General features: G+C 37.9%; 1 protein-coding gene across 1 annotated transcript in view; it reads left to right on the forward strand.

Annotated features, from left to right (window-relative positions):
* The window catches only part of LOC110455607, a 29,856-nt gene that overhangs the window by 6,388 nt on the left and 6,296 nt on the right, over positions 1 to 17,172 (forward strand). Inside the window, exons 3-8 of the mRNA XM_021505812.1 lie at positions 726 to 802; positions 6,155 to 6,226; positions 7,405 to 7,534; positions 8,771 to 9,103; positions 9,358 to 9,636; positions 11,030 to 11,116. Of these exons, the coding sequence (XP_021361487.1) occupies positions 726 to 802; positions 6,155 to 6,226; positions 7,405 to 7,534; positions 8,771 to 9,103; positions 9,358 to 9,636; positions 11,030 to 11,116 (978 nt within the window). The remainder of the gene's footprint in view (positions 1 to 725; positions 803 to 6,154; positions 6,227 to 7,404; positions 7,535 to 8,770; positions 9,104 to 9,357; positions 9,637 to 11,029; positions 11,117 to 17,172) is intronic.

Here is a 17,172-nt window from a genome sequence, read left to right on the forward strand (position 1 = left end):
TAGGACAATTAGACAATGACGTTCCTCTATTATGTTTGTAAGGACAATTAGACATTGACGTTGCTCTATTATGTTTGTTAGAACAATTAGACATTGACGTTCCTCTATTATGTTTGTAAGGACAATAATACAATGACGTTCCCCTAAAATGTTTGTTAGAACAATTAGACAATGACGTTTCTATGGTATGTTTGTAAGGACAATTATACATTGACGTTCCACTAGTATGTTTGTAAGGACAATTCGACATTGACGTTCCTCTAGTATGTTTGTAAGGACGATTAGACATTGACGTTCCTCTAGTATGTTTGTAATGACAATTAGACATTGTGGTTTCTCTAGTATGTTTGTAATGACAATTAGACATTGTGGTTTCTCTAGTATGTTTGTAAGGACGATTAGACATTGTGGTTTCTCTAGTATGTTTGTAAGGACGATTAGACATTGTGGTTTCTCTAGTATGTTTATAAGAACAATTAGATATTGTTGTTTCTCTAGTTCGCTGGCCTGGACTAGTATACACTGACATTCCACTAGTATTTTTCTGTTTAAACAGACAATAAGAGTACTTACACTGTTGTAAAGTTTGATAAGACAAAATGTTTCTATATTTTTTAATCCTCTTGTGTTGACAAAGAAAGAAGTTTAAAGCTGACCTGTGCAATTTACATTAATGAATTGGATACGATGATATTTTCCAGTAACGTTTTTTTCCGTTCGAACAGGCCTGACGTGTTACGAATGTTATTCTGCTCGGGAACCCCAGCTTTGTACGTACCATCGCGAGTGTGGCCAAAACGAGGTAAATGTTCTTCTCATTAAAGAATGTTCAGATCTCACTATGAAATCATAGTAACACAGAACTTGCAGACTCAGTTTGAACTTTTGATTTCTAATCGTGACATGTCTTTGGTCTTTATTTATTTTGTTTCCTATGCTACTACCAAGTTCAATGTTGGAAATTCTTAACGGGATTTAACTTAAACTTCGTAATGTCATGTGATTTGCTCACTATTGCTGATGTTACTGTATTTTAATTACATAACTATATATAAAATACCAAAACATGTAATTCTTACATAATCGATGTGCTGTCAATAAAGGCAAAGAACAAAGGGAACACACCTATAAAATTGGAGAAGGATCCATTCAGTACATTTTTCAGAACTAAAACTTAACTGTGAAAATCAAAGATTTTACTTCGTCTATCCGCCGATCAGTCGCAGAAGTCAACATGCACCACTAGGAGACACAGAGAATACTGTATACACACAGAATAGTGTATACACACATAATACCGATACACACAGAATACTGATACACACAGAATACTGATACACAAAGAAAACTGATACACACAGAGTAGTGTATACACACAGAATACTGATACACACAGAATACTGATACACACAGCTTACTGATACACACAGAATACTGATACACAAAGAATACTGATACACACAGAGTAGTGTATACACACATAATAATGTATACACACAGAATAATGTATACACACAGAATACTGATACACACAGAATACTGATTAACCCAGAATACTGATACACACAGAATACTGTATACACTTTCGTATTTGCTTTCACACAATGCTACCCAACCAGCGAGTTCTAAATCACAATGTAAGTTTTTATTGTAAAATTATAATAGGACGTCAATTTGACTATGTGACGTCACTATATAACATCAGCATCATTACGTTCATTCTGTTACTGACGTTGTTATAAACATGATAATATAGCATATCTACAAGGTATCGATCACATAGGTAAATGTGTCGAAGCCAAGAACATTTATCTAATTACAACACACAGTATATAATTACAGTTTACATTATCTAATTACAACACACAGTATATAATTACAGTTTTCATTATCTAATTACAACACACAGTATATAATTACAGTTTACATTATCTAATTACACTATACATGATCTTATTACAATACACATATCTAATTACACTACACATTATCTTTTTACAGTACACACTATGTAATTACAGTAAACGCTATCTATTTACACTTTACATGATCTTATTAAAGCACAGATTGTTTAATTACAGGATACATTATCTAATTACAATACACATTATGTAATTACAGTACACGTTATTTAATTACACTATACATGGTGGGATTTTTTTTTGGGGGGGGGCGCCAAATTTTTACACTAGTATACTATACAGTTACAATATATATACATAACATGACATAACACAAACATATATATAAAGACACACACACTCATTCATTATCCTACAAATACCAATACAATTATCAGAAAGGAAAGGTAGGATTGTTGAAAATGTGTATTACATTTTGAATTTCTCTGTAAGCTAGCTGTCAGTGTGAGCGTAATCAATATTTACATTTACTCAATAAAACAATTATATTTATAAATTGATAAGCTAAACAGGTAAATCAGTCGTAATTTCAAGTTTGTGTGTTTCAAAAACAGTTTTGCCATTTGGCCCATTCTCTTTGAAACTGGTTTAAGTAGCTTTCTCCCTTACTTCTAGCAATGTTTTTTTGAGTTGTATATGTATCTTTTAGTGGAATTTTCAGGGCAATAGTGAAGAGTTCGTTCCTGAGGCACCTTGCTTTGTAGATATATTGTTTTATTGTTAAGATTATCACATTATCCACTATTCTGTTTATTCCATTCTGACGATATGTACCAAAAAGAAAAGATTTCTTATTAAATTCAAATGGAATAAACAGTGAATTCAACAATCTTTTTAAGTTTACAAGTAAAATTTGAACGTTTCACAGTTCCATAGCGTATGCACTATCGTTTCAATTTCTGTTTTACAAATGTTACAATAAGGACTGTCTACTAAACCAACTTTAAATAAATACGAATTTGTTGTTAGAATATGGTGATTAACCCTAAATTGGAACCATTGCAATTTTGTAATTTTTGTTACAGAAAAAGGGAGTTTAAAAATCAGTTTCCTATCTCCTTCATCGAATTCAAATTGTTCATCCCATTTTTTTATTCCACTTGCAATTAAATCATTTTTACTAAGCAAATTATGAAAAACTTTTGTACCTTTCAGATTTTTAGCAAATATTTTTAAATTTCTTGGAATAAAAGGATAGTCTTTTTTGGATGGGTCAAGTTACACCGACTGCAAAGCTCCTTACTATACATAATCTAGTTGCATTTTACATTATATAAGTACAGTATACATTATCTAGTTACAGTATACATTATCTAAATACAGTATACATGATCTAATTACAGTATACATTATCTAGTTACAGTATACATTATCTAATTACAGTATACATTATCTAATTACAGTATACATTATCTAGTTACAGTATACTTTATCTAATTACAGTATACATTATCTAGTTACAGTATACATTATCTAATTACAGTATACATTATCTAGTTACAGTATACTTTATATAAGTACAGTCTTCATTATCTAGTTACAGTATACATTATATAAATACAGTATACATTATCTATTTACAGTATACATTATCTAGTAACAGTATACATTATCTAGTTACAGTATACTTTACTAAATTTCAGTATACATTATATAAGTACAGTATTCATTATCTAGTTACAGTATACATTATTTAATCACAGTACATATTATATAATCACTGTACACTTTATCTAATCACAATACACATTATATAATCACAACACACTTTATATAATCACAATACACATAATCTAATCACAGTACACATTATATAATCACAGTACACATCATCTAATCACAATACACATAATCTAATCACAGTACACATTATCTAATCACAGTACACATCATCTAATCATAATACACATAATCTAATCACAGTACACATTATCTAATCACAGTACACATTATCTAATCACAGTACACATCATCTAATCACAATACACATTATCTAATCACAGTACACATCATCTAATCACAATACACATTATATAATCACAGTACACTTTATCTAATCACAGTACACTTTATCTAATCACAGTACACATCATCTAATCACAATACACATTATCTAATCACAGTACACATTATCTAATCACAACACACTTTATATAATCACAATACACATCATCTAATCACAATACACATTATCTAATCACAGTACACATTATCTAATCACAACACACTTTATATAATCACAATACACATTATATAATCACAACACACTTTATATAATCACAGTACACATTATATAATCACAACACACTTTATATAATCACAAAACACATCATCTAATCACAATACGCATGATATAATCACAGTACAAATTATATAATCACAGTACACATCATCTAATCACAGTACACATCATCTAATCACAATACACATTATCTAATCACAGTACACATCATCTAATCACAATACACATTATCTAATCACAGTACACATTATCTAATCACAGTACACATCATCTAATCACAATACACATTATCTAATCACAGTACACATTATCTAATCACAATACACATTATCTAATCACAGTACACATTATATAATCACAGTACACATCATCTAATCACAATACACATTATCTAATCACAGTACACATTATCTAATCACAGTACACATCATCTAATCACAATACACATTATCTAATCACAGTACACATTATCTAATCACAGTACACATTATCTAATCACAGTACACATTATCTAATCACAGTACACATCATCTAATCACAATACACATTATCTAATCACAGTACACATTATCTAATCACAGTACACATTATCTAATCACAGTACACATTATCTAATCACAGTACACATCATCTAATCACAATACACATTATCTAATCACAGTACACATTATCTAATCACAGTACACATTATCTAATCACAGTACACATTATCTAATCACAGTACACATCATCTAATCACAATACACATTATCTAATCACAGTACACATTATCTAATCACAGTACACATTATCTAATCACAGTACACATTATCTAATCACAATACACATTATCTAATCACAGTACACATTATCTAATCACAGTACACATCATCTAATCACAATACACATTATCTAATCACAGTACACATTATCTAATCACAGTACACATTATCTAATCACAATACACTTTATCTAATCACAGTACACATCATCTAATCACAATACACATTATCTAATCACAGTACACATTATCTAATCACAGTACACATCATCTAATCACAATACACATTATCTAATCACAGTACACATTATCTAATCACAGTACACATCATCTAATCACAATACACATTATCTAATCACAGTACACATTATCTAATCACAGTACACATCATCTAATCACAATACACATTATCTAATCACAGTACACATTATCTAATCACAGTACACATCATCTAATCACAATACACATCATCTAATCACAATACACATTATCTAATCACAGTACACATTATATAATCACAGTACACATTATCTTATCACAATACACATTATATAATCACAATACACATTATCTAATCACAGTACACATTATATAATCACAGTACACATTATCTTATCACAATACACATTATATAATCACAATACACATTATATAATCACAATACAAATTATATAATCACAGTACACTTTATCTAATCACAATACACATCATCCAATCACAGTACACATTATATAATCACAGTACATATTATATAATCCCAGTACACTTTATCTAATCACAATACACATTATATAATCAAAACACACTTTATATATTCACAATACACATAATATAATCACAGTACACATTATATAATCACAGTACACATTATATAATCACAGTTCACATTATCTAATCACAGTACACATTATATAATCACAATACACATCATCTTATCACAGTACACATTATCTAATCACAGTACACTTTATCTAATCACAATACACATTATATAATCACAACACACTTTATATAATCACAATACACATTTTATTATCACAGTACACATTATATAATCACAGTACACATTATATAATCACAATACACTTTATTTATTTACAGTACATATTGCCTATTTACAGTTAGCATTTGCTTATTACATATACACAGTCTTATTACAGTATCTTTTATCTAATTACGGTACACTTTATTTGATTAGTGTATACTTTATCGATTCGATGTTTTTAACAGAAATGTGGCACACACAAGACACGGGACAATTATGGAGCGACTGTATATCACCTGGAGTGTCTATACGATACGGTAATACAGTTAATGTCTGATCCAATTTCTATTTTGTTACCATTCGCAACACCGTAGTCATTACATTCAATGTTTTTTCATGAAATTTACATTATGTTTAACGAGAGGAAATATGGCACAATTATTTGGATTGTACGTAGTAACAAATGCTATGAAATCAGCATAGTTGTGTTAGCTCTGTCTGAGTTAACACTGACACGACCTTTCTCTTTAGCCCTTTGGATAGCGTTTTGTACCACATCAACGGGATCACGATTATTTTATTTTTAAGTTAAAGTTTCAAATCGTCCAATCTATTTTCTAATGTTTCTTTTATCTCTAACAACCATGATTCATTTAGATGCTAAACCATATGGAATGTTAAGCTTCGTATAATTGGCGTGATTGGAAAAGACAAGCCTAATAATTGTGAGAATCTGTCGGTTTATAGAATATATCGCTAACAATATCCTGTACAAAAATATCTGAGAAAGGTATTTCTTTTTTTACTGAAGTCCATTGTGTAATTAAATCGGATGCAATGCATTTAGCATATTAATAATATCCAGAAGATTCGCACCTGGAGGCCAAACTATAAAGCAATCATCACCAAATCTAAAACGAAAGTGTTGTTTTTTTTTAAATAATTTGCAAAATTAAACACTAAACGTATTTTAAACATTTTTTGTAAAGTTTATCTCCTAATATTGTAGCCGCGACACTTTTGAAGGAGCCATCTTTGTACCCGTTGCGGTACCTTTACGTTGCGGTACCTTACGTTGCAGTACCTTTACGTTTACGTTGCGGTACCTTTATGTTGTGGTACCTTTACTTTGCAGTACCTTTACGTTGCGGTACCTTTACCTTTACGTTGCGGTACCTTTACGTTGCGGTACCTTTACGTTGGTGGTGAATACAAACGTATTGCTTTCCAATATTTCAATGCTTCAACAATAAACTTCTCTTTGTTCAACCAATAGATAATAGCCTCGATTCCCAAATCATGTGGAATCTTTTTTTAATATATTGGTATACAGACTTATTACGTCAAAAGCAATAAGTTTACAATACTCTTTGACATGTACATTGCAGCCTTTATGTAATCTAATTACAAGTCAAATTTACATTAACATTTTGTAAAATGAAGAAGTTAGGTTGTTGATACGTCCACATACACCAACATTTCTGCCTTCTTGAAGATATGTGAAGGCTCGGAGTCTCCGCCCACTTTTGTTGGGAGGCGAAAGCGCGATTCCTACCAGTCGGAAGTGACGTGTTGTGACACCGACCTTTGTAACCATGGAAACAACATAGCTGCTACCACAGAAAGTGAGTCTTCTATTATTATATGCTATACAATACGTGTATCAGATTTGACGTTATAGAGGTCCTTTTATTGCACATTACTACAGACCATGGTTTTAGGTAGGATGGATAGAAAGGAACACACGGAAACCCGAATCATGTCGACACTGTAGAGACGATTTATACGATTGAAGCTCTGACTTTATATCATCTCAGAACTCTCTGAACAAAGAACTGAAGGCCTAATTCCTCCTAACGGCAATTGATGACGTCATATTCTTCCATTCCTGTTGGTGTGCACGCGTTGGCTCTCCTGTGATAACATGTGAAAAGACATGTCTGGTTATCAGACCTGTCTTGACTACTGTGACCAATAACGTACACTCAAGCCTCCGTACGTAGTCAACACCTCACGATGCCCGACTACATAAAATTCCAGTGTTGGTTGCTGACACCCTATTGTCGCTGACCACAGACCGCCAACACTAGCGAAGTCACTGACCTAGTCGCCAACTACCCTGTAGGTACCATGTCGCTAACTAGTCAGCCTCTGCCAAACACTCTACAGCATAGCTAAAGGCGAGCTACTGTTCGTGGATCTAGGCAAAGACCGTAGTCACTTCTAGCTATCCACAACAACTATCTTGGCTTGGTCCCGGAGGTCCGTACAGCTTCAGCGCAGAAATTGAAGTTCGTGCTGTTGGTTGGTTGGTTGCTGAGTTTACAGTCTACACTTTACTGACGAAGTCGGTGTTCGGTCGACTTGTGGGGGTAAGTTGGCGCTTACCGGGCCCTTTGGGGATTCAAAAGTCCTGCCCATCCAGCTCACGCTCTGAAGTCGGACAGCTGCTCACTGTCGCAGCAGCTGTGTGTGGTCCACGGATCGATGTCCTTCTAGTAGTCCCCGCTGCCCTCCTATGTCCAGGCTGTCGGTTGGTTGGTTGGTTGGTTTATCGTCTACACTTCACTGACGAAGTCGGTGTTCGGTCGACGTTTCAGGCTGTCTCTCCTCGCTTCCTTTTAAACCAAACCTATTATCAATTTGGGTCAGTGTTGCGTTTGAATTGCATACATATAATTAACAAAATCTTGCCCGTGAATAAAAACGATTTACCGTAAAGTGCCATCAATAGATAACACAAACTGGTAAGACCTACGGTCATGTTCTATTGCATGATTGGTAGATCATTGTCACTACAGTATATGAGCTAATGATTGATCTCAAATTTAAAATCCTAACAGTTTCTCTCTGTTTTGCAGTACCTATAGACTCAACGACAGTTCTGGGATGTCATGACAACAGCGTTTGTGAAGTATTTAAACACTTACAAGTACAAACGTGCGACTCCGACGATATAGCCATTCGGCTATGTCCGTCGATGTGCAATCGGTGCAATGACGTCACATCTGATGTACCAATGTCAGGCTCTGTTACTTCCGGTTTAGAGGTGATGTCGCCTAGTGTTTGCCGAGACACGAACACAAACTGTGCTTATCTAGACGATACTGTACGCATGTGCGAACATCATGAGGTGGCCATACATTTAGGATGTCAGAAAACCTGTAACTTGTGTGATGCTATTTCTTCTACGGGTAAGTCTCCAAACGGACTGTCGTCATTGGTGACAGTGCCAGTATATAGATCAACTCACAGTTTAATGGTTACACACAGATTACCTAGATACGAAAGCACCGTGTTCTAGAAAAAAAGAAAACATTAGACGTTTCAGTCTTATAAATGATTGATGAAATTTCATCAAATTAAAACACTATCTTTGCACATTAATACCCCTCTTATAAAATGCACACACAAACACAAATAACCTACATTACTTTAATATCCACAGGAACGTACCCTCCGGATGTCACAAACACATCAAATAAGCTAACAACGGAAACTACAGAGCCAGATTCTACTCCACAGAGTACAGAACTCATTTACGCAACGTCAGAAAGGTATACAGAATACCTTACTCGACCTAACTCCACAGAGAACTCCACACCATATACATTCCAGCCACGTTCTACAGAAAATTTAAGCGGAGAAACTTTTCCATCAAGGTCTACCCCACACGCACCTGTCACAACAACAGATCTACAGGAACAATACAGAACGTCCGCGTCACGTAGGTATATATAGTGTGTGTTATATAGACCGTATGTTTCCGCGTGTTTTGTGTGTGTTTATAACGAGATGTTTCACACAGAATGTTTTGTATTATTATTTGTAGTATTCTTTGTTCTATAATGCTGTTCACTTAACCACCTCATGTTTAGGATCCAATCTCAGTTCGCATTGATACAATATTCTAGGCCTGCTCTTTAAAAGTATCATTTTAATCAACTGTCCCAAGCTGGACATGATGATACCAGAGATGTCAGGGAAACACTGCCGAAAGGTCAGGTAGTAGACAAAGCAACAGACAGAAGACAGTGTATGGGGCAGTAGATCAATCGGACAGAAGTCCGTGTATGGGGCAGTAGATCAATCAGACAGAAGTCCGTGTGTGGGGCAGTAGATCAATCAAACAGAAGTCCGTGTATGGGACAGTAGATCAATCAGACAGAGGTCCGTGTGTGGGGCAGTAGATCAATCAGACAGTAGTCCGTGTATGGGGCAGTAGATCAATCAGACAGTAGTCCGTGTATTGGGCAGTAGATCAATCAGACAGTAGTCCGTGTATTGGGCAGTAGATCAATCAGACAGTAGTCCGTGTATTGGGCAGTAGATCAATCAGACAGTAGTCCGTGTATCGGGCAGCAGATCAATCAGACAGTAGTCCGTGTATCGGGCAATAGATCAATCAGACAGTAGTCCGTGTATCGGGCAGCAGATCAATCAGACAGAAGTCCGTGTATCGGGCAGGAGATCAATCAGACAGTAGTCCGTGTATCGGGCAGCAGATCAATCAGACAGTAGTCCGTGTACCGGGCAGTAGATCAATCAGACAGAAGTCCGTGTGTGGGGCAGTAGATCAATCATACAGAAGTCCGTGTGTGGGGCAGTAGATCAATCATACAGAAGTCCGTGTGTGGGGCAGTAGATCAATCATACAGAAGTCCGTGTGTGGGGCAGTAGATCAATCAAACAGAAGTCCGTGTATGGGACAGTAGATCAATCAGACAGAGGTCCGTGTGTGGGGCAGTAGATCAATCAGACAGTAGTCCGTGTGTCGGGCAGTAGATCAATCAGACAGTAGTCCGTGCATCGGGCAGTAGATCAATCAGACAGTAGTCCGTGCATCGGGCAGTAGATCAATCAGACAGTAGTCCGTGTATCAGGCAGTAGATCAATCAGACAGAAGTCCGTGTATCGGGCAATAGATCAATCAGACAGAAGTCCGTGTATCGGGCAGTAGATCAATCCAAGCAGAAACGTAGAACTGAAGAAAACTGCTGATTCTGCAGGGGAGGGGGCACATAGGTCGTATCATACTAGGTGTATGTCATAGTCAGACACCCGTATATATCATATTGTTCGTACCTCCTAACAACACTCATGGCTTTTACAATTTAAAGATCTCCTACCAGACACAACTTACGCAGTGACGACCACTCTTCCACCTACTACCACGCCGAGGCTATGTGACGTCACGCCGCCTACTGGTAAGACTTTTACACGTCATGTCACAGGATGTCGATGCGATAAGAATATATAACAGGGGTACTTACCTACGTCACAGGCGGAGATCACGGACACACTTTTGACCACCATTTTTGCCGATTCAGGCTTAAGATTCCCGTAAAAACTCCATTAAGAATGTTTTAGATACTAAACTCCACACTAAGTGAAGAAAAGACAGAAAATATTCTAAATGCAATGTATATCAATTATATTGATGAAATAATTCTAGTTTTGCTAAACAGTTCAGGGTTATTTTTTTATTATGATGTGGAGAACACGGTCACACACTTTTCGAATTCCATTACATTTTGCAAGGTTTGTTAGTACATATGAATAGAATACATTTACATGTCGTTCTAGGCTTAAGATTCCCGTAAAAACTCTCTCACCAACCCATGTCGTTCTATATCTTACAGCACAACCATGTCGTTCTATATCTTACAGCACACCCATGTCGTTCTATATCTTACAGCACACCCATGTCGTTCACATCAACCCATGTCGTTCTCACCAACCCATGTCGTTCTATATCTTACAGCACAACCATGTCGTTCTATATCTTACAGCACACCCATGTCGTTCTATATATTACAGTACACCCATGTCGTTCTATATCTTACAGCACACTCATGTCGTTCTATATCTTACAGCACACTCATGTCGTTCTCACCAACCAATGTCGTTCTATATCTGACTGTAGACTCATGTCGTTCTCACTAACTCATGTCGTCCGATATCTTACAGCACACTCATGTCGTTCTCACCAACCCATGTCGTTCTATATCTGACTGTACACTCATGTCGTTCACACCAATCCATGTCGTTCTATATCAGCCTGTACATTCATGTCGTTCTCACTAACCAATGTCGTCCGATATCTGACTGTACACTCATGTCGTTCTCACCAACCCGTGTCGTTCAATATCTTACAGCACACTCATGTCGTTCTCACCAACCCGTGTCGTTCTATATCTTACAGCACACCCATGTCGTTCTCACCAACCAATGTCGTTCTATATCTTACAGCACACTCATGTCGTTCTCACCCACCCATGTCGTTCTCACCCACCCATGTCGTTCTATATCTTACAGCACACTCATGTCGTTCTCACCCACCCATGTCGTTCTATATCTTACAGCACACCCATGTTTTTCTTACCCACTCATGTCGTTCTATATCCTGCAGCACACTCATGTCGTTATATATCTTACAGCACACTCATGTCGTTCTATATCTTATAGCACACTCATGTCGTTCTCACCAACCCATGTCGTTCTCACCAACCCATGTCGTTCTATATCTTACAGCACACACAAGTCGTTCTCACCAACCCATGTCGTTCTCGCCCACTCATGTCGTTCTCTATCTTACAGCACACCCATGTCTTTCTTACCCACTCATGTCGTTCTAAATCTTATAGCACACTCATGTCGATCTATATCTTATAGCACTCTCATGTCGTTCTCGCCCTCCCATGTCGTTCTATATCTTACAGAACACTCATGTCATTCTAAATCTTACAGCACACACAAGTCGTTCTCACCAACCCATATCGTCCGATATCTGACTGTACACCCATGTCGTTCTCCCCCACCCATGTCCTTCTATATCTTACAGCACACTCATGTCGTTCTATATCTTACAGCACACACATGTCGTTCTCACCAACCAATGTCGTCCGATATCTTACAGCACACTCATGTCATTCTCACCAACCAATGTCGTCCGATATCTTACAGCACACTCATGTCGTTCTCACCAACCGATGTCGTCCGATATCTTACAGCACACACATGTCGTTCTCACCAACCCATGTCGCTCTATATATGACTGTACACTCATGTCGTTCTCACCAACCCATGTTCTCCGATATCTTACAGCACACTCATGTCGTTCTCACCAACCCATGTCGTTCTATATCTGAAGGTACACTCAGGTCGTTCTCACCAACCAATGTCGTCCGATATCTTACAGCACACACATGTCGTTCTCACCGGTCTGTAGATAATAATCTATCCATGTAGGATAATTAGTTCATTATCTTACAGCACACACATGTCGTTCTCACCATCCAATGTCGTTCTATATTTGACTGTACACCCATGTCGTTATCACCAACCCATGTTGTTCTATATCTGACTGTACCCCCATGTCGTTTTCCCCAACCGATGTCGTTCTCACCAGCCCATGTCGCTCTATATATGACTGTATACTCATGTCGTTCTCACCATCCGATGTCGTTTTATATCTGATTGTACATTCATGTCGTTCTCACCAACCCATGTCATTCTATATCAGCCTGTACACTCATGTCGTTCTTACCAACCGATGTCGTTATATATTTGACTGTACACCCATGTCGTTATCACCAACCCATGTCGTTCTATATCAGCCTGTACACTCATGTCGTTCTTACCAACCAATGTCGTTATATATCTGACTGTACACCCATGTCGTTATCACCAACCCATGTCGTTCTATATCAGCCTGTACACTCATGACGTTTTTACCCACCAATGTCGTTATATATCTGACTGTACACCCATGTCGTTATCACCACCCGATGTCGTTCTATATCAGCCTGTACATTCATGTCGTTCTCACCAACCGATGTCTTTTTATATCTGATTGTACATTCATGTCGTTCTCACCAACCCATGTCGTTCTATTTCAGCCTGTACACTCATGTCATTCTTACCAACCAATGTCGTTATATATCTGACTGTACACCCATGTCGTTATCACCAACCCATGTCGTTCTATATCAGCCTGTACACTCATGACGTTTTTACCCACCAATGTCGTTATATATCTGACTGTACACCCATGTCGTTATCACCAACCGATGTCGTTCTATATAAGCCTGTACATTCATGTCGTTCTCACCAACCGATGTCTTTTTATATCTGATTGTACATTCATGTCGTTCTCACCAACCCATGTCATTCTATATCAGCCTGTACACTCATGTCGTTCTTACCAACCAATGTCGTTATATATCTGACTGTACACCCATATCGTTATCACCAACCCATGTCGTTCTATATCTGACTATACACTCATGTTGTTCTTACTAACCCATGTCGTCCGATATCTGACTGTACACTCATGTTGTTCTCACCATCCCATGTCGTTCTATATCTGACTATACACTCATGTCGTTTTATATCTGACTGTACACCCATGTCGTTATCACCAACCCATGTCGTTATATATCTGACTATACACTCATGTCGTTTTATATCTGACTGTACACCCATGTCGTTATCACCAACCCATGTCGTTCTATATCTGACTATACACTCATGTCGTTTTATATCTGACTGTACACCCATGACGTTTAATATCATGCAGCACACTTATGTCTTTCACATCAACCCATGTCGATCTAACCAACCCATTTCGTTATATATCTGACTGTACACCCATGTCGTTCTCATCAACCAATGTCGTTCTATATCTGACTGTACACTCATGTCGTTCTCATCAACCCATGTCGTTTTATATCTGACTGTACACCCATGTCGTTTAATATCATGCAGCACACTCATGTCTTTCACATCAACCCATGTCGATCTCACCAACCCATTTCGTTATATATCTGACTGTACACCCATGTCGTTCTTACCAACCAATGTCGTTATATATCTGACTGTACACCCATGTCGTTATCACCAACCGATGTCGTTCTATATCAGCCTGTACATTCATGTCGTTCTCACCAACCGATGTCGTTTTATATCTGATTGTACATTCATGTCGTTCTCACCAACCCATGTCGTTCTATATCAGCCTGTACACTCATGTCGTTCTTACCAACCAATGTCGTTATATATCTGACTGTACACCCATATCGTTATCACCAACCAATGTCGTTCTATATCAGCCTGTACATTCATGTCGTTCTCACCAACCGATGTCGTTTTATATCTGATTGTACATTCATGTCGTTCTCACCAACCCATGTCGTTCTATATCAGCCTGTACACTCATGTCGTTCTTACCAACCAATGTCGTTATATATCTGACTGTACACCCATGTCGTTATCACCAACCATGACGTTCTATATCTGACTATACACTCATGTTGTTCTCACTAACCCATGTCGTCCGATATCTGACTGTACACTCATGTCGTTCTCACCAACCCATGTCGTTCTATATCTGACTGTACACTCATGTTGTTCTAACCAACCCATGTCGTTCTATATCTGACTGTACACTCATGTCGTTCTCACCAACCCATGTCGTCCGATATCTGACTGTACACTCATGTCGTTCTCACCAACCGATGTCGTTCTCACCAGTACATGTTGTTCTATATCTGACTGTACACTCATGTCGTTCACATCAACCCATGTCGTTTTATATTTGACTGTACACCCATGTCGTACAATATCTTACAGCACACTCATGTCTTTCACATCAACCCATGTCGTTCTCACCAACCCATGTCGTTATATATCTGACTGTACACCCATGTCGTTCTCACCAACCGATGTCGTTTTATATCTGATTGTACATTCATGTCGTTCTCACCAACCCATGTCGTCCGATATCTGACTGTACACTCATGTCGTTCTCACCAACCCATGTCGTCCGATATCTGACTGTACACTCATGTCGTTCTCACCAACCGATGTCGTTCTCACCAGTACATGTCGTTCTATATCTGACTGTACACTCATGTCGTTCTCACCAACCCATGTCGTTCTATATCTGACTGTACACTCATGTCGTTCTCACCAACCCATGTCGTTCTATATCTGACTGTACACTCATGTCGTTCTCACCAACCCATGTCGTTCTATATCTGACTGTACACTCATGTCGTTCTCACCAACCCATGTCGTTCTATATCTGACTGTACACTCATGTCGTTCTCACCAACCCATGTCGTTCTATATCTGACTGTACACTCATGTCGTTCTCACCAACCCATGTCGTTCTATATCTGACTGTACACTCATGTCGTTCTCACCAACCCATGTCGTTCTATATCTGACTGTACACTCATGTCGTTCTCACCAACCCATGTCGTTCTATATCTGACTGTACACTCATGTCGTTCTCACCAACCCATGTCGTTCTATATCTGACTGTACACTCATGTCGTTCTCACCAACCCATGTCGTTCTATATCTGACTGTACACTCATGTCGTTCTCACCAACCCATGTCGTTCTATATCTGACTGTACACTCATGTCGTTCTCACCAACCCATGTCGTTCTATATCTGACTGTACACTCATGTCGTTCTCACCAACCCATGTCGTTCTATATCTGACTGTACACTCATGTCGTTCTCACCAACCCATGTCGTTCTATATCTGACTGTACACTCATGTCGTTCTCACCAACCCATGTCGTTCTATATCTGACTGTACACTCATGTCGTTCTCACCAACCCATGTCGTTCTATATCTGACTGTACACTCATGTCGTTCTCACCAACCCATGTCGTTCTATATCTGACTGTACACTCATGTCGTTCTCACCAACCCATGTCGTTCTATATCTGACTGTACACTCATGTCGTTCTCACCAACCCATGTCGTTCTATATCTGACTGTACACTCATGTCGTTCTCACCAACCCATGTCGTTCTATATCTGACTGTACACTCATGTCGTTCTCACCAACCCATGTCGTTCTATATCTGACTGTACACTCATGTCGTTCTCACCAACCCATGTCGTTCTATATCTGACTGTACACTCATGTCGTTCTCACCAACCCATGTCGTTCTATATCTGACTGTACACTCATGTCGTTCTCACCAACCCATGTCGTTCTATATCTGACTGTACACTCATGTCGTTCTCACCAACCCATGTCGTTCTATATCTGACTGTACACTCATGTCGTTCTCACCAACCCATGTCGTTCTATATCTGACTGTACACTCATGTCGTTCTCACCAACCCATGTCGTCCTATATCTGACTGTACACTCATGTCGTTCTCACCAACCCATGTCGTTCTCACCAGTACATGTCGTTCTATATCTGACTGTACACCCATGTCGTTCTCACCA

Source organism: Mizuhopecten yessoensis, unplaced genomic scaffold (genome assembly GCF_002113885.1).
Source record: "Mizuhopecten yessoensis strain PY_sf001 unplaced genomic scaffold, ASM211388v2 scaffold8333, whole genome shotgun sequence".
NCBI classification, from domain to species: domain Eukaryota; kingdom Metazoa; phylum Mollusca; class Bivalvia; order Pectinida; family Pectinidae; genus Mizuhopecten; species Mizuhopecten yessoensis.